Source organism: Manacus vitellinus, unplaced genomic scaffold (genome assembly GCF_001715985.3).
Source record: "Manacus vitellinus isolate BGI_N305 unplaced genomic scaffold, ASM171598v3 scaffold_70_pilon, whole genome shotgun sequence".
Taxonomy (NCBI): Eukaryota; Metazoa; Chordata; class Aves; order Passeriformes; family Pipridae; genus Manacus; species Manacus vitellinus.
In genome coordinates, this window is record NW_021940754.1 from 1645149 (window position 1) to 1664829 (window position 19681).

Here is a 19681-nt window from a genome sequence, read left to right on the forward strand (position 1 = left end):
TGTTCATTCTCCCGTTTATTCCTGAGCCACTGAAACATAAAAAGAACATAGGGTATTCCAGGAAATGGGACGAGATCAGGCAGTGATGGATGAAGCACAGAGTGAAAAGTCAAATCCTGGAGAAGAAATAAAAGATGGTTCAAAACAGTCAAAGAAACTTCACTGAAAAAAGAGAATGCAAAAGTGGAAGAATAAATGGCATCAGAGACAAAGTGGGATTGCATATGCCAGAGGCTTGCAGAATCTTCTCTTCAATACTTAACAGAATCATAGAATATGCTGAGTTGGAAGGGACCCATTGGGATCATCAAGTACAATTCCTGACCCTGTGCAGGACACCCCAAGAACCACACCATGTGATTTCCGTCTCTCTCTCTCAAAAAGCAGTTCCTGTACTAGAGGATAGGACATGAGGTGTTTGTAGCCTCCTTTTCTAAGAAGAGAATTTGTACCTTCCGTAAAAAAAAAAACAAAACAACAAAAAAACCCAAACCAAAAAACTAAAATCAAATAGAAAATTTGTGTTTTCTAGATGAAATTTATTTCCTCTTGAAAGAAAAAGCAACTGACTAAAGGTTTCCAATTTACAGTCACATCAGGAGAACAGAAATATATGTCCAGCCAAGAGACACTGGAGTTTAGTACCACACTGGCACCAGATTTGTGGAGTGCCTGGGTGAGAACAGAGCAGGTACTACCTGCATGGCTGCTGAGCACCTTCCCAGCTCAGAGCCTCCTGGAAAGAGGCTGCATGGAGACCTTGCATGGCAGGTCAAGAACAGAATCTAAAATGCACATCCCTCAACAGCCCTTTGATTTTTCTCCCAGTGCCCTTACCTGAAGACCTTGACCACTTGAAGCAAATGGCAAGTCTTTTATCTCATCAGGCTTTCCATCAGGATTCACATTGTTTCAATGGCAGTCGTTGGAATGTGTTAACATTTTTTACAGTCTGAGAGAGTTTAACATTGGATCTTTCACACTTGTACCGTAAGAAAAAAAATCCAGGTAGAGAATCCTAGAAGATGCATCATGGCTATTGTGAGGAATGAGAACATCACAGAAAAATAAGAAATGTAAATTCTGACACAAATGATACAAAAAATACCAAAAAAAGATGTTCTGACAAGCGGTAGTTACCCAGCATTCCCGCTTCCATGGATCCCTCTTCTTGTGCACAAACAACGAAAGAACTGGCAAATTTGTAAGTCTAAAGTAGGGCTTTTCTAAGACTACAGATTTCTGGCAGGTTAAGAGCTAAATATTCATGGTTCATATAAATCCTATAGCACCTGTTTGCAGGAGAAGGAGTGTCAGATTTCCTTCATCAAATTCCTGCTATGAGAATGATTTGACCTCCTTAAACCTGACTGCTCTAACAAGCTTTACATGGAACTAGACATTCCCATCGAAGTAAACATGGCAATCCACTAGTAGGGACTGGGAGAGATGTTCAGCAAAGACTTTGAGCTGCTGCATTGCTCTTGGAAAATACTAAGACTCTGGGGTATTTGCTTTAATCTACCATTTCCTGGGATCCTCCCACTAGACCAGGTTGCTCAAGGCCTTGTCCAACCTGGCTTTGAACACTGACAGACTGGGGCATCCACAACCTGTTCCAGTGTCTCATCACTCTCACAGTAAAAAATTTCTCTCTAGTATCTAACCTAAATTTCCCCTCTTTCACTTTGTACCCATTACTCCTTGTCCTGTCACTACAGCTCCTGACAAAGAGCCCCTCTCTGGCTTCCCAGTAGGTCCTCTTCACATACTGGAAGGTTGCTCTGAGGTCCCACACACAACCTTCCCTTCTCCAGGCTGAACAGCCCCAACTTTTTCAGCCTCTCTTTGCAGGGGAGGTGCTCCTCTGGATTTTGTGGCCCTCCTCTGGACTTGCTCCAACAGTTCCATGTCCTTCCTATGCTGGGGGCACCAGAACTGTACACAGTACTCCAGGGAGTCTCACAAGAGCAGAGGAGCTAAATGTCTACTGGGGGATAAAATGCAATTACAGAACCCAGCCCACAGGGAACAGTCACGATTTTCAGCTTCCTCGAGACATCCACATACTGCTTTAAAATCAAAGTATTTGGGGTTCCAGTGCATTTAGATTTTTCAAAGAGATACTCAGACTTAAAACTGTGCTTTTGGTTTCCTGAGATGAAAGGAGTTGGAATGATTCTAACGGGAGGAAATGCAAAGTTCCAGTGGGGCTCGATCGGCTGGGCGAAGGATGTCCCTACAGAACTGTGTTTATCTCCTTCCATTTTGAAGACGAGCCAAGGACTGACCAAATTTTGTGGACATGGTTATAAATAAACTGGTTAAAAAGAGACTCCACCTGCAGTTTCTCAGTGGGCTGACTAATCCTTTCCTACTTGGATTGTCTGTATAACTCTGCTGCACAAGATTAACCAGCCAGGCATGGTGCACTCACTGCGTTTCCCCTCAGGGGTGGCCACATCTCATCCTGCAAAACTCATTGTGTCCCCTTACCAGGGAGGATGCTTTGCAAAGGAAGGCAGCTCCTGCTATGAAATTGGAGTTGCCTCTTCCTAGTGCTGATATCTTTCCAGGATAGCTTCCTCTGAAGCAAGAGAGGAGAAAGAAAAAGGGAGACTTAGCATTACTTTATACCAAAGCTAAGTGTAAATATATACTGCTGAATTAACAGTATGGAGACTGACCATATGCAACCTCTTATTAAAGTAGCCAAGGGAAAACATCCACAAGTCCAGGCTAACTACTGGCATCCAAAATGCCAAGGTAAATCAACAGGATATTTGCAATGAGTTTGCCAGACTTTGTTCAGGTTTGGGGTGCAAATTCAGGAAGAACATTGTACAGGAAAAAAGGTGGAGTGGGAATCCAGAAGCATTTGGCACAGCCCCCAGCAAAGGTTGCCATCTGCCACTAAGCACTACCCTGGCCCAGCACCACCCAGAATTACTAAATGTAAACTGCTGCCAGAAGAACATTTATAGCAGGACCAAACTCCAAGCAGGAACAGGTAGGCAGCTGCCCCAGCACACAGAGATCACTGAACTACTTGAGGTTATAAACTCATCTCTTCTCCTTTCAAGCCAAGACTCAGACTTGCCTGTCATCAGTTCCCACATGATGTGTGTTCAAATTTTTTCCTTCCCTGCTCAATTTTGCTGGAAGAGGGATATGACTTAATTTGTTTGGACTGACCCGTTAAATAAACACGAGCAGGACGTGGTGTGCTAGCAGAGGACCATCTGTGTTTTTATGAAGAGAGCTGACTTCTGAATTTACTGATGTTGTCACAGGCAACCCTCTTTCAGACATATTTATGCTGGAACAGACTCTACATTTCTTTCAGCCCCTGAGGGATTACTTTAACAAAATTTGTGTTTCCTCTGGATTTTTTCCTTAGCACTTGGTTAGAGGAAAGTAGAAAACCAATCCTTGATCTGCATGAAGATCTCCTATGTTTGGTCCCAAAGTTTGGGAGTTACTCACCAAAAGGCCAGAAAGCTGCTATGAGCTGCACTGCAGTGGGGAAATGGAACAAGTCCCTATAAGCTATTAATTCAGATATGAAAAAAAAAAGAAAAAAGCTAGTTATAAAGGCATATTTGACATTTTTAAGGGATCGGAGAAGAGGAGAGGAAGGGGAGTGGGAAAAAAATGTTGCTTCATATCATGATTGTAATGGTTGGTAAGGCCAGAAAATAAATTTAAGCAACATTTTCACCCACTCTGGAGTTTCTAGACTGCTTCTCCATTCAAACAGCAGCAAAATAAGCTTTCTAATTTTTCCCTACAATAAGCACATACTGGGTTTGTCTACCTCCCCCTCTCCAACCTGTATGAGCCTTTGCTAGCAGAAGTCTTGTTAAACCAGAAGTCTCAGTGGCAGTTTTCACATACATGTATACATGTGTGTGCACGTACAACACATATACACACATGTGAACTAGCAAAATACTAATATAAAGCGAGTGTTCCTTCTCAACATCCCTTCCCTGCCCACCCCACCTTCCCTCCCCTTCCCCAGGCCAGCGTATTTTCAAAACAGACAGGAATTGAGCACTTCCAAGAGCCATCCAGCCCCTGGTCACACTGCAAATGTCCCGGTGTGCTGACAAGTCCCCGGGGCCACCTCTAGGACAGGTCTTGACGAACGGCCTCGAGTTCACAATACTGATTCCTTGGATTCAGGGTCTGCTGTACTGCTTGTGCTGGAGACTCGGTTTTTGTGGGTTACCAAAGGTGACGTTTCTGTGTCAGACTTGTTGTTGGCAATTGCTTCTACGGTGACCTCCTTTAGCTCCTGCTCTCTGTCTTTCTTGTCTTTTTCATTCAGGTAATTAAGGATGCCTGCTCCTAGGGCATCCCCTTCCACATTCACAACTGTGGTGGTTCGGTCCCTGGTTAAGATCAGAAACAAAAACCAAAGCAGCAGGCTTTTAGTTTAAGAGAGTTACAACACAATAAGGGGAGTTGATTCACCCCTGCTGATCCACTAACATCAGTGGAGCTGGACAAGGGAGATGTAGTGTTATCACAGGTGTTCTCCACAGAAGTATCATCACTATTTCAGAACTAAAAATGTGCACCAGAGCTGGTTTAAGGTCAGCCAAACTTACTAGTTCTGGTCTCTCAGTGGGTTGCAGCAAAGGTACTACTCTTTCTCAGGCATCCTGCTTTCCCCAGCCCATCTCCTTCCTCCACTCTTTCCCCAGGCCAGCATTTTTCAAATTCAAGTTCAGAGCAGGAACTGATTTTGGGCCTATCCAGAAAGTGACTCAGAGCACCCAGCTCTCTCTTTTAACCACAGCCACTTGCACCTTAATCCAAACACCTACTGAAGGGCTCCTTCCAAAAGCACAGAACTAGTGTGCCAGGATGTAATAGAGGATGTTTATGGGTCATAAAGAAGAAAAATTTCTTCATGTGTCTTTTGAGATTTGTTCATCATTCTGCAGCCTAAGTTAACATAGGTTCAATTTGTAATTGTGGTCCTCTCTGGTAATTAAACAGTTGGCATCAAAACAAGACACAGGGCTCCTCCCTCCCTCCTTCCCCATTCTGTTACAAGGCTGAGTTCCTTGACTAGAACAGTGTTGACCACAGAGGGATGCTGCTACATATTTTGAAACAAAGGCAGCCAGCACAACACAGGCTGAGGGCAGCCCAGAGTGAAAGGAAGGGCAAGATTTTCACTCTTGCCTCCAAGCACTTGAAAGTACAGGTGTGGAACACACAGATAGCACTGTGCTTCCTTAGGTAGCCAGGATACAAATGGCTAGCCACTGCTTTGCCTCTCTCTCCTGTCCTTTGGAGGTGGCTGATCCCCAAGAGGTTACAGTACAAAATGAAGCTGTAGGAATAGGATTATGCTCCAGACCTTCTCCAGCCTCTGGAATTCAAGAGGGTCCTCAGGCATCCTAATTTCCAGATCTGCTGTGGGAGCACACCATCTATACAGAGAGGATGGTGTTTCCAAAAAGCAGTGCAGAGGGATTATGGGCAGCCTAAACCAGGAACTGCCCAATAACCCACCAACTGGAACAAAAATACCTCTGTGGGATTCAGATCACTTGACCCATACTGACCAGTCATTTCAGACCAACTTCAACCAGAGGGCTTGAAAGCAGATTATGCTTTTAAATTATCAGATCATGCTTACTCCACTAACATTTAAACTCTAAGCATGCTGTAATTCATGAGTGCTCAGAGAAGTCCTTCCAGTTTGATTCTCCAGTACTTGAAGAAGTGCAGCCAGCCAGGCTTGTTTGAGGAAAAGTGGAGACACCCTTTTCCACAGGGTTCATCCAAGCTACAAGAAATCAATTGCATGTGGCATTTACAGTTATCATGCACTTGTGACTGCGTCCCCAAAACTTAAAGCAAAACAAATTTTCTAAGATCTCCTTAATCTAATTTAGGTGGTGCAGAAGGTAAATTTAGGCCTTAAAAAGGACGTAACTGTGCTAAGTGGTGAGATAAGCTTCTCCACACAGAGCTGTGCATGGAGGCAATCCCTCATGTTTCAAGGAGGGGGATGAGTCTTGGAAAGAAAAGGTGACAACACTGTCTAGTAAACTTGTGGCTCTCAGCAGCATGTTCCAGTCACGACACTGCCCACAGCTGTGATGAATGCCACAAACTCTCCCTGCCAATGGATAGCACTTCTCTGTGACACTTGTGTTGTTGCTTTGACCAGTCTTGAACTATAAAAAAACAATAGCTGACAAGAGCTTCTGATGGAGACTGCTTCCCACATGTCACCAAGGAAACTTTCCATCACTATTCAGACTCAACTTCCTTTCTCCTCCCCTTCCTTTCTACTGTCCAACTAACTTCCAGCAATGTTAACACCTTCTGAACAAACTTTCAAGAATCTCTCTAAAGGGAACTGAAGCCAAGAAGAAATAAGTTTCAATAAAGGCTGAATAAAAAAGCTGAACAGGGATTTTAGCATTCTAACTGCTCTAATTGAGAAGGGACCACCTTTTCCATTACCTGTCAAGAGCTACCTGTCCTGTAGGCAGACATATCTTGTAGGGTCTTATTTTATGCTGGTTTTATTTCATATAGGGTTATATTTTGTACTTTGACTACTGTGGTCCTTGTTTCCAGCTGAACATGCTACAAGGAGGCCACAGTGAGGTGGATGTCAGTCTCTTCTCACAGGGTAACAAGTGATAAAGGAGATGGTCTCAAGTTGCACCAGGGGAGGTCTAGATTAGATTTTTTTTTTTTCATGCAAAGGGTTGTAAATCATTGGAATAGACTGCCCATGGTGGAGTCGCCATCCCAGGAAGCGTTCAAAAAACGTGTGGATATGGCACTTGAGGACATGGTGGTGGTGCTACACTGATGGCTGGACTTAAAGAATCTTAAAGATCTTTTCCAACTTTAACGATTCTGTGTTTCTATGTCATGCAGCAGCAGATACATGTGGCCTGAAGTACTTACACAATCCAGTCCACGGCCAGTATCAAGGAGAGGTCGTTGGTGGGCAGCCCGATGGCCTCCAGGATGATGGCGATGGTGAGGACTCCTCCGGCAGGGACCCCGGCTGCTCCCACGCTGGAGGCAGTGGCTGTCACGCTGCAAATCAATTCCCATGCCTGGTTAGCAGGAGCTCCTAGCTCTCCTCTGCTGCACTTGCATCACATGCTTCCATGCTATGGGAATTGTAAACAAACTCTACAGCACGGGACGCACAGATCGTTTGCTTCCCAGGCAAACCCTTTCCTGCCTGCTAATGCAAAGGAATGGGTACAGAGCAGAACTCTCAGCAGGATCCACAGCAGTTACCAAGGCAATGGCTCTGGGTTTAACCCCTTAATTGCCTTTTCAGAATAAAAAACAATCAACCAATACAACTATACCCTGCTGCCTTACTAATATAGCCATTCCCGAGTCCTGTATCAGTTCCACAACATGCTGAGTACTTTACATCTCCTGACCTCAAATGTATAAAGGTAAACCTTGCCATGCAGGGCACGGTCCCTTCTCTGTGTCTCCTTTGCACTCCAACACAGCTCCTAAATCAGAAGCTGGAAACCACCTTTTTGTGTGCAACTGAGCTTTCCTTGGGCTATTCACTGCATCATCCTCTGGCCTGTGTTAACACCTGATTCACTAAGAATACCTGAAAGGCTAATTTGGCCAACTCCAAAAAAGTAATAATGCCCCAGCCCTGTCTTAAATAGGCGAACAATGTACTGGGAAGTTTAATAAGGAAGGAAATAAAACCAGTTTGGGGGGGTAAAAAATTCCAGGAACCAGCCCTAGGAGGCGTCTGTTGGATGTAGTTATGACAGCTCAGCACGGTGAGGGGCCAGGACTCCTTCTAGGATCCTCACTGAAGGCATTTTGAGGCAGGAAATGAAGATAATAACACTTTATGGGATACAGGATGTGGGAGGATATTCCAGGCATGGAGGGGAGAGAGTCCTAGAGAAGGAGGTAGGACTGAGGTGGTGGAGGGGATAATGGGGCAAAGCAATTAGGAGGGCAACAACAACAGGTTTGATCAGGGAAGCCATCAATGTCATGGTAGGAAGGGCAGAGGTAAGCAGGAGCAGAGTCTTTGGTATGAAATAGATGTATAAGGAACTGAGGAGCTGGCAGGAGGATCCAGAGAGGGAATCAGGGTTTGCTTTCTGGGTAGAGCAGCATGCCTCAATTACCCAGCCTAATGGTGACTGGAGGACGGAGGAGTGAGATGCTTAAGGAAGGAGAGGAATTTCATGTGAGAAACAGCTTTAAACCACTCAAAGTCTGTTTCAGAATTCAATTACCCCTCCCAGGTTCTACCTTTTATTAAATCGAGCCTCTGGAAAATCCTGTAAAGGTTTAAAGACTCCATCCTTTAATCACCCTATAATTATGTTTCATGGCAGTTTGCAAGCTTTAGGTCAGAGATGTGGAATGCAAACTGCTAGTTATTAACAGAGGGACCACAGGCTTGAGTGTGTCTGGGGACCAGAAGGATGTGGTTGCAATAGCGAAGCAACTTACAGAATGGTGAAGATTTGCCCAGGGTTGAGGTCGATGTTGTTCAGCTGAGCAATAAACACAGTTGCCATGCACTGAAAAATAGCAGCTCCATCCATGTTTACAGTGGCCCCAATAGGAAGGATAAACCTGCTGATCCTCTTGTCGACCCCATTGTTCTCCTCAACACACTTAATCATGGATGGGAGGGTGGCTGAGCTGGAAACAGAGAACAGGGAGAAATCAAACACATCAAGGTGCACTGAATGGCCAGTCACTGCCTCGTGGCTTTCATGTTGCTAACATGCTGCACACAGGATGTCAAGACAACAATGCCATTTTAGAGTCCCTCTCTGTCATAATGGCAATGAGGGACTCTCCTTGTTGAGTCTTGAGCACAGGTATTTAATAATCTGCTTCCATCCAGAAATAGCTGGTAAGGACTCTAATCTCCCAGAAGCAAGAACATGACTTAACATAGTATGAAGCATTACAAGTCTTAAAGCCACAAAAATATACCAGCAGATGCCAGTATGGCAGGAGAGGCTGTAAGGAGATGAAATAAGGTCCCTTCAACCCAAACCATCCTATAATTCTATGACAATTAAACACAACAGATTGTACTAGTGCCTTCTCAAATGAACAGAAAAATAAATTAAAAAGAAAATATCACTGTTGGATTTATTTCTTGCATTATAAATTAAATTGTTTTATTCATAAATCCTCTCCTACTATATAGGAAGGTTTATGAATAGTAGTTCAGCTTCTGTGACAGACATGCATCTACTTTTGGAGATGACCTGAAATGATTTTATATCGTTATGTCATTTGATCAGGTGTTTGTTCTTGAGAAAAGTGCAAATGACATGCTCAATAGTTTGGTTATGACAAATAAAAGTTGATCAGGCCAGATCTTTGAAATCAGTAATGTTAAATTCCTTTGAACTAGCAATCAAGTCTGCTTTGCTCCTGCAAAATTAGTCTAAACTTGTTCCAGGTCCTTCTGAACTTAGAGAAGTAAACTTCCCATGACAAAGTCCCTCACTACTGATCCTCACTTTACTTAAAATTAAAAGGACAGCTGGCAGGATCTTTTTAAGGCCATTACTTTCACCTTTTATTTTCCCCAAATATTTCCATCTCAGCATCATGCTACAGTCACAGTATTTTGAAGAATTGTTTTCAACAGCTAATTATCAGTATGTGATGTGTGGCAGGCTGCTGACAGCAGTGAGGCTCTCTACTCTCTGAAGTCTCTTTTTTGCAATCTCAGGAATAATATTCACACCTAAAACTGAAACTGGATATTATCAGGTTACGGTGTCATATACAACCAGGCTATAATCCCAAAAGAAGCACATAAACCCACCTGGAGCAGGTGGCAAAAGCAGTGGCAAGGGGTGTGATAAGTCCTAAGAGAAAACGATACGGATTTTGACGTGTGGCTGCAAAATAAATAAGCGGCAGAATGATTCCTCCATGGATGAAGTGGCCCAGAATAGAGGCGAAGATGTATTTTCCCAGACTGGTCACCAGAAGCACAATATCTTCCATTTCCACAATCTTGCTCCCAACGAGGAACATAATGCCAATAGGTACATACCTGTGTAAATGAAATATTGCCTGTCATTAAGTACAAACAAAAAGCCCTGGAAAATATGCCCTTTTTCATCCTAGAGATAATGTTCTTGTAAAGAACTTGCTGCTCCTACTGAGGGGTAGTTCCTTATTCACGACACACTAAGGTTAAGCAAATTGGGAAGGCTTCTCTAACACTTTTGCTTGGTGGATGGCAAGCAGTTAAATTGAAAAAGCTCTGTTCACTTGTGCCCTCAAAGACACAGGTAGGAGAGTGCCAAAGAGAAGCCGAGCAGGAAGTAGAAATTCTGGCAGAAGCTACCAGGACAAGACACCAGTGTGGAGTTTTAGGGTGGAAGGCAAGCAAAGACCTAAAGCTGAAGGGATGGCAGATGGAAAGAAAGAAAAAGGAGCGGTATCATGTCACTGGAGCAGAGAAAGGGGTGGAAGAGTTGGGTCTTACACATGCAGAAACTACCAGCACAAGTATGAAGTTAGGTCATTAAAATCACAGACATACTGGATGCCAAGATACTCAGTGTAGGAAAGAAAAAGCTATGCACATACCAGAGAGCTCAGCTAAAGGCTGGTGATGCACGTGCCAAAGATAGCAATTAGCTCTGCTATTTGCCTACAAAGGACTAAGTTAAATGATTAAGCCTGAAGAGCTTCCTTCAAGCCAACAGCCAGGCACACACACATATCCATGCCTCCTATCCAGAAACATGCCACATCAGCATTTGTTTAAGGTTTCCTTCGTCAAGAGCACTTGGAGTTACTCCAGGGGAAGGGCCACCTGCAGGCCACAGCCACACCTCTGGTCCCAGTAGTGCAGCTGGGAACAGCCCCGGAAAGACAGAACTGCCTTTTCACCAAGAGCACAACAGCTCTAAATGGACTGCGTGAATCACTTCAGGCCCAGGGTCAGTTCCTCCCCAAGTTCTACTGGGATGTTTGTGGCTGAGTACCTCTGCTGATGCTGTCCACACTTCATCCTTTTCTGCTTCTAAGATTTAGAAATACTACAAGATCACCCAGCTTGCCAGAACCCTGCCCCACGCACACATGTGACTACAAAAGATTTGCCTGTACATCTCAGGAATGAAGAATCCAATGCTCATGTTCAGAGAAGCTGATTTGTTGAGTAAGGACAAACTTCAGAAGGTTTGGTTAAGCCTGCAAAGGTTTGGAAAGATGGGCAAGCCTTAAGGTTGCCAGATCACCCACTTCTTCCTAGCCTGCCTCTCCCTCAGTGGTTCTGCAGCTCCTCTGTTCCATGCAGATGTCCCAGATCCATGTGAGCATCCTCTCCCTTGGCCAAATCTCTAGGGGGGCCTGCTGAACATTCCCCACTTAGCCTCTGCCATTGTGCCACCTACTGCCTTTGAACTGTGTTTCTGAGCACCCTGATTAGCCAGATCCAGCTGAGCCTGGTCCTGCCCAAGCTCCGCAAACATGAATAATGGATTCAGAGCTGAGACTGGATTCCTCCCCTGGAAGAGGGAGGTTGGAGAGGAAGGAACTGAAAGTTCAGACCAAACTGCTGCTAAATGGTCCTGCTGAATAGGACTAGATACAAGCCCAAGGTGCTTTTTCTCTTGACAGTATGATTTCACCCATTCTAAGGTATCCTTTGGGAAGGACATGCAGCTTGACAGATTCTGAATAAATACCAGGACAACTAAAGAGCCTTAAGGAAGTAAAGAGAACAAGTAAGGGCTACAGTGAACTGCAGTGCTAAGAGTCAGCAGTGGTCCCCATAATCCACAAAGTAAAGGATTACATACCAACTGATTGGCTTGAAGTGCTGGCACTGTAATGAGCTGAATACAAGAACTGCCTCTTATCGGTATTGTGTCCAAGGAATTACACTCAAGAGCCAAAAACTTAAGCTGCTTGGAGACTGAATTTTTCAATCCCTTATGACAGCAACTAACACAGAGATCTGCCTGTGTGAAATCAGGTGTTTTGTTAAAGCCTTTCTACTTCTTAGAGAGAGGAAAACAGTAGGAACAACAAATGCAGAATGAAGGGGGGAAAAAACCACCTCTGCTAAGGTACGTTTATAGCTTTCTCAAACAGCTTTGGAAAGGGAGTGAGAAATGTTAATATATTTGCTATCCTTATGAATATGTTTAACTTTGCATGTGAGGTATTATCACTGTTGGTTTCACAGGAGAGGCCTAGATCCCTCCAGCTGCACGAGGACAGCTATGACACTGCTCTGAGGCCAAGATTTATCCTATCTGACAGAAAGCCCTGTCAGGAGGCTGTTCCTACCCCGGCTTAGGGGGCCTGAACCACTCTCTAGAGGTGTATGCCTCCTTCAACGCTGGTTTCTTGCCTAGGGAGAAAGTTCACTGATGTCCAGTTCCTAACATACAGACCTTTTTTGGTGCCAAAAGCTTTGTGAGATGGGTCAGAGCAACATTCAGCCCATAAACATGTCTAGACTCCAGAGAAGTTAAGTGAAATAATGGACTTGCTCATTAATAGGCCAGAGAAAAAGTAAACAATCAACTTCGGGAAATAGAAAGCTAATTAATTCTACTAATTAATCAAAAAGGAGTCCTGCAGAGGCATTATAAACAAATGTCTAAAGTTTTTCTGACTGATACCTTAAGCTATGAGTGATTGTCTAATTACAGGGCATGAGCAAGAAGAAAAGACCCCATAGAGTGATACCACGACAATCACTTTTGCTGTGATGAGGGATCTGGTAGGAAAAAGCCAGATAGATAAATGCTAAGTTTCCAGAACATAATATTGTACTGAAAGGTGCATCTGCAGTCACACACTTACCACATAATCCAGGAAACCAGGACCATGGTCGCCTCATTGAATGAATTAAAGAAGCGAATCAGATCTTCCCCCTCCTGGCCAAGCTTTTTCAGGGCCACTCCCAAAACCAGAGCAAACAGCACCAATCCCAGGATGTTCATCCCTTCAATCTCAGTACCGACAGGAATCTGCAGAGAAAAAAAAGAGAAGGCCTGTTAGATGTGAGATCAGCACAGAACGTAACAAAACGGTCACCTCACTTTGTTGCTACCCAGTTGATCTGAAGTCAACAAGCAGAACCTATTTTGGAAAGAAGAACCTATTCTGTTTGATCAAACGATCTGGATGCAGTTCAGATACAAAACTCTCTAGCCATGAGCTGGCATGGATTCACTGGAGAAGGAAAGTGCCTGCTACTACCCCCTCTCGTGCCCTTCAATATGATATGTGTGTTGTCAGTGACCTGAGCAGGAAAATCCCCAGTTTACTCAGGACTTTAGTGCAACAGTGAAACCCATGAGAAAACAACCAACGTTATGGAGAAGAAAAGGGGAAAAGGGCAGAGAAAGGCAACATACTGTGACAACCTACTCATTAACCTGTCCATGTCAGCTCTGGGAGATATAGAGAGAACAGAAGAGATACCTGTTCCCCCTCTCAGAAATCATGTCACTGCATGGTAAGAGGATAAAAGCAGGATCCACCTATTGACAAAAACTACTCTGCTCTGCTAGTCCTTCATGGTTTGTTTCTCAAAGAGAGTTGGAGCCTGTTTGGCAATGTAGTATCATATGAACTGAATGAGTGCTCTTGTGGCTACATAAAAATATAATTGTTTTGACAAACTGCTTTTTTTTCCCTCCCCAACTTGGCAGTACAGGCTCAACATGTCAAATTGTTGTTTTATTTGGAAGAACTTCTATAACAGATGAGGTTTGTGTACAAGGTTTGGCCTTTTGGCTGGTTTAAGTGGACACTAGCTCAACACTAGGAAAGAAAAACATATTCTGAGCTAAAAGCTTGAAATGAATATTGACTACAGATTTTGGGATACTGTTCTTGTAAATCTGATAAAATCAGCCTGCTTGAGATCATGTTTTTGCTGGAAGTAAACCACTGAACTGGACTGTCTCAGTGGTAGGTGGAAACAAAGCACTGCAGGGAAGGGGGTAAAACATAAATGATACACAAAAGCAGGAAGGCTAAACTGCTCTTAACAAAAGTGTTTACAAACAGTGAAGGTGCTGACATTTTTATTTGCTAATACAAAATACTTAGATATGGGATCTGCAACTTTTTATGGTAGTTGCTTGCTCCAGGCTAAGCTGCCATTATTTATTTGATTTCTAATTGAAAGAACTGAAAACATGGACAGATACTAAGCGTGAGGCACAGTGCATCTCCAGGGATGTCTGAAGAAAGGTGCCCTTTCCTCCACACACAGTAACACTTCTCTGTCTGGATAGTTTTGGCTATATTCTGTTTTGTGTGTCTGAAAGCCCTAAACTCTTCAGTGGTTAGAAAAGACCAAAAAAACGACACCCTCTTATTAAGTGGATAAACTGTCTGTGTACATGGGATGTTATTTTATAATATTACATCTTCTACTGGGTTCATTTGATACAAGGCTAATATGAAAAGTTCAGCTTGGAATGGAATTTTACCATAATGGTCACAAACTTTTTCCACAAATAAAACTATCCTAAAAACATTGAATATTCTTTTGGTTTGGTTCTCATTCTGAAAAAAAAAATGATATAAGACTTTGCTATGGTACAGAAATTCAGTGTTTCAAGCTACTGAAAGAGATCTGGATGTTACTGGGGAGGAATTTAACTATACTACATAATACTGATGTCTTGCAAAGGATCTCCACCCTTTAAACTCCTTCTACCAGGGATTTGCTTCTCATCTCATGAAATGCAGTGGTGTGAGCCTGAAGCCCAGGAATCCACTACCATTTAGGCTTCTCAGAAACTTTTCCACTTTCAGGTCTTGCTCTCTGTTTCTCTCTCTTGAGCCAATTTTTTTTAAACATACAACATTCAGCATCATCTCCCATCACTGCAGTTGTAGGCAGAAGATCCATGCATCACTTGCATGGAGCAGTAACTTATTGTAAGAAATCTCTGCCTGCAAATCAAGGGGACGATCTGCAGCATTCAGGGAATTTCACCTCCCTGCAGCACAATATGGAACAAGCCCAGCAGTAAATCTTCAGCGGAAGATCCTCTCAATCCCAGCCTCTAATACTGGCAGATGCTGAACAGCCTTTTTGTACTCCAACAGAAAAGTGCATCACCCCAAAGGGGCTGCCAAACCAAGCAGCATTGTGAACACCAAACAAAAACAGCTTTAATGAGGACTTTGTTCCTGGACAAACTATGGGGCACGTTATTGTTTGCCTGAAATTCTGCGTTCTGGTAGGAAGATTCATGGAGCTCTTCTGGTCCTTGAATCTCTCTTAAGATCTTATTGTTTTCTAGCTCTTGAAACAAAATGCTTATCAAGGAAACAACTGCTGACATTGAACTGCCCCAGTAGTAGATGGCTGAAAAGAAAATGAAGCCATGTGATGCGAGGAAGAAGAGCAACCACTGGTTTGTGTATTTTTACTGCTGCCAGAAGAGGAACTGAGTTCCCCCAAGCCTCTCTGTGCTACAGATGGGGAACTGAGATAGTCCATGCCCCAGGAAGCCTTGCTGCCAAAGCAGCATAGAGGATGTAGCCATAAAAGCTGGGTAAACATGAGATGAGCATGTGAAACAACAAAAAGGACGTGGCTGAGCAAACATCTACATATCCACTATTCATTTCATCAGCAAGAGAAGACAAGGCCTATTAACCAGCGGGGGAAAGAAATATAATCAATGGAAAATTTTGGTCTACACTCTGCATACAGAAAGTTGAAGGAAAACATTTCTTCAATCAAATATTCTGCTGATGAAAGAAAAAAAAAACAGATAGGAATATCATTTTGCTTCCCTGGAACCAAACTTCTATCACTATGATTTCCAAAAATCATACTCTTCCTTTCTAAACTTAATCCTCATCTATCCACAAATACTATGGTCAGATCAGTACTGAAACTGAGCTAACAAAACTGAGATGATGCTTTCTTTTTATTTGGTCCATTCATCCCTAGAGACAGTAGGGCGTCTTCTGGAATTAAAGAAGCTCAGGTCTGGTTTTGCTCCAACAACTGAAGAAAGGTTTTGGAAAAGCAATAGCAGAAATAACCTTTACATCATAACTGTTGGCAAAAACAGGCACCAGTGACAAATTCAGAATATTTTTCCTGATATTACATCAAAGAGGAGACTGATAACAGGAAAAAGAAAGAAGAGAAATGAAAAATAGTCTCAAAATTTAAACTGCCAAGAGATGCACTCCTCTCTCTTAAGGAAGAGTGATGGCTTCAAACAAACATTAAAAAGATACTTGACAGCCAAGACTATGTTCAATGGATATGTTTAGCCTTAATCCGTGCTTGGTTGCTAAGGAGCCCCTATCAAACTTGACACTGAAGATCAATAGAAGAGTCTCATTCCCCTTTCATTTGCTTCTGCTTAAATGTAGAAAAACTCTATAACAAACACACAGAGCTAAGTGCACATTGCTACAGCCTTTCATGCCGAACTTGTTTTTTAGCAGCACAAAGCTGCAGGGGCAGCTGCCCAAGGACACGATGGCACGAGAGGAGAACACGCTCTTTTGGGATTCCGCAGCCGTTGCTGTGCATCCGCGTCAGATGGGCCGAGTGTGGATCTGGGCTAATGCAACCCAACGGGCATGGATGGAGCTGCCTTCTCGCCCAGTGGTGTCCAGGATAACTTTTCCCCTGCTCAGTTCATGCGTCAGCCAAGTCACCTGTCACCCTGTCTCCAGGGCTGGTGAAAGTTCAGCCCATCAGCTGAAAGCAGAGCTCGTAAACACTCTGTTCTGCATCACCTGCTCACACACCATGCGTGGGGAGGAGAAAGTAATGAAGCCAGTACTTCCTGCACCCGGGGATATGCTCCAGAGTCCCTCTGGATGATCATAAACCGCTTTTTCCTTGATGGTTTTACAAACTAGTAGGTTAGTCCCAGCTGAGCCCTGCCATGACAAATGCAAACATTACAAGTCTCTTGCCCTAGGGGCATTCAAATCATATTAAAAATATGGCAACCCAACTATCTGAGCTCAGATAGTCAGAATGAGCCTGAGGAAGAGAAAATAACCTTGAAAGTAATTTCTCAGACCTGCCTCCCCAAAATCCAATGAAAGCACATGAGGTACTTCATTTGGAGCAAGGTGACACCTTGCAGGTTGGGGCACTGGCTCTGTTTCAAAGCATGCTGCCTGTAATTATTGCTGGACCTGCAACATGTTGTCTCTGGCCAATAATAAACATGTTTGATGGACCCACGATGCAGGAGAGATGCCACTCAATGGGATACAGTGCATCTCTGAAGTCCTACAAGCTACATATGGAAGATAACACTCTCTACCTCATCTACACCTACAAATTAGTTTCTTTTTTGACACCATTCCAATAACAGCCTATTTGTAATGTTCTGTCTGTAATTTTTACGCCTTCAGCTCACGTGTTACAGCTTCAAACAAAATTTCAGCAGCATGGCAACCAAAAAAAAAATTCTCAACCAAATTCTTTTCTGTTTTTTTTTTAAAGAGCTTTGGGTAGTGGAAAAAAGCCCATTCTCTCCAAACTCTTAATGAAGATAAAGGTTTAAGGGACATACTATTTACGGGACTATTTAAGGGACATTGCTATTTAATTCCAAGTCTACAAAAAGTTATTTAAAAACATGAGGCAGTGACTAAACAAAATTTGGATCAAGTGAGATCAGGTCCAAGAAAGCACGGCCTAAAAAAATAATGTGTTGTGGGTCAGACCAGTTGAGCTCAACTCTCCTCCCCCATCACAGATTTTTTGTGTGGCTGTGGGTAACTGATCTGCCTTGTGTGTCTCAGTTCCAGGCAAAGAAAAGTACCTGTTTCTTTCCAATGACTGCTGGAAAGGATTAAAGACTTTGAAGTAGTCACATATTACAGCTGACAAGGGCTTGTTTAGAACCTACGAAGTGACCTTACCTTTTCCAACGTGACATTTCCAGAGGTAGTGTTTCTGAGCAGCATCTTATAATCTGTCGCATACTGCAGGTAAGAAAAAAAACATAACCAAACAAACCCAAAAAATAGTGAGACAGGCATTAAAATTGTCAGTAAAATATCTAAAATCTAGGGCAACAGTTTACTTTGATAAATAAGCTAGACACCTCCAAAGTAGGGCACTTCTTTGGGCTTGTTTTCTTTAATTATAAAATGAGGGAAAGAAAAGCCAATTCCCTATGACAACAGCAGCATAGAGGAAAAGAGGACTGCTTTATTTCATCCCTGAACACACAGAACACTCGAGGCATCACAGAATATCCTTTTCTTGGTGTTATTTTTGTACTGCTTCTGCTTTTATTCATGGAATACTGACTTGTACTGTATTATATATTCACTCAAAATGGAACTTTCATATCAAAATGTTTCGATATGAAAGCAAACCAACAGAGCACCATGAAGGCAAAAGCTATTATTCCACTCCTGTATCATGAAGAATCACTCTGCCCCATAGCAATATTCTCAACAGTATCTATGCTGACATCTAAAATTAGCAATGAGAACTAAATCAAAATCTTTTTGGAGCCCTACAGCTCCTGTCCGTCAGTTTAAACCACACTATGTTCTGGTGCCAGTTACCATCCTACCACACACAGTCTCTGTTGGAAGAGCAGCCAGGCTGAGTAATTAATCCAGCAAGAAATAAAATGGAAAACACTGAATAAAAGCGTCAGGTAACAGGTAATGCTTACACACATGGGAGCCTAAAAGTCTTTAGCCTTGTCAGTTCTGAGCCCAGCTCTAAACTGTGTACCCAAGGGTTTGCCAGCTAGCTCTTGCAAAGTGGTAACCAGCCTGGCACAAAGCAGAGTTGCCACTGCTGCCCAACACAGCACCCAAAGTTTAAAGTTTAAAGAATATTTCTGGTGAAGGTACAAAAGACAGGCTTTGAATATGCTTTTGTTTGACGAATATTTTTCAAAACCAAACTATTTGTCATGGAAGTTCCAAGTCTGATTACATCATGTGCTTTTGAAAATTCCAGTTATATAAGTAAACTAACTTTTGGTATTTTCTACGCCATATTTTTAGCCCTCTTGCAAAAAAAGAGCAGTAACTTTCTCTGCCTGTGCACCATAGCTCATATCCAAAGCCCATATAGATCTTACCGTTCGAAAAGCTGCAGCAACAAGATTTGCAGGAAACAGGTTTCTGTAAAAGACAAACAAGAAAAGTAAGTATTTCTTGTAGAAATTCTAAAATGAATGCACCAAGGTGTTTTGCTCTCAGAAACAGAATTCCTTTTGCAAAGGCAAGCATATGGGCACTAGTGAGGTGTGTAGTACAGAAGATACTCTGGCAGCATGGAGTATCTTCCTATGTCTCCAGAGGTGTCAGTGCCATCTTCTTTGGCTCACATAAAAATGTCCCTGCTTGTCTGCCAACCTCACCATTTGGGTGGGGCCACCAGAGGCAATCAGATACCCATCAGCCAGTGGCTACAGAAACTGGCTCGGCCACGCCAGCTGCAGCAACAGCTTAGGGCCTCCAGTGTCAGGCAGATTTTTAACATTACTCATGTGATTACACTGTGCTCACAGCATCAACATGAAGGACAATCCCATCAGCAAAATCCACTTAAGAGAATGGCTTAACCCTTCATCACAACAAGGTCAGCTTCCCTTAACACTGAGGCAGAGCAGAGCAATATCATGGGCCAGCCTTC

General features: G+C 43.1%; 1 protein-coding gene across 1 annotated transcript; it reads right to left on the reverse strand.

Annotated features, from left to right (window-relative positions):
• Nucleotides 1-4009: 4009 nt before the first annotated feature.
• On the reverse strand, nucleotides 4010-19203 carry SLC1A4 (solute carrier family 1 member 4). Its single transcript, XM_008929029.2, has 7 exons — nucleotides 19125-19203; nucleotides 17938-18000; nucleotides 12862-13028; nucleotides 9851-10084; nucleotides 8506-8700; nucleotides 6952-7086; nucleotides 4010-4397 (listed from the first exon to the last, which is right to left on the reverse strand). Exons 2-7 carry the CDS (start codon nucleotides 17980-17982, stop codon nucleotides 4163-4165), a joined length of 1011 nt encoding a protein of 336 aa, XP_008927277.1. The 5' UTR covers nucleotides 17983-18000; nucleotides 19125-19203; the 3' UTR covers nucleotides 4010-4162.
• Nucleotides 19204-19681: the final 478 nt, after the last annotated feature.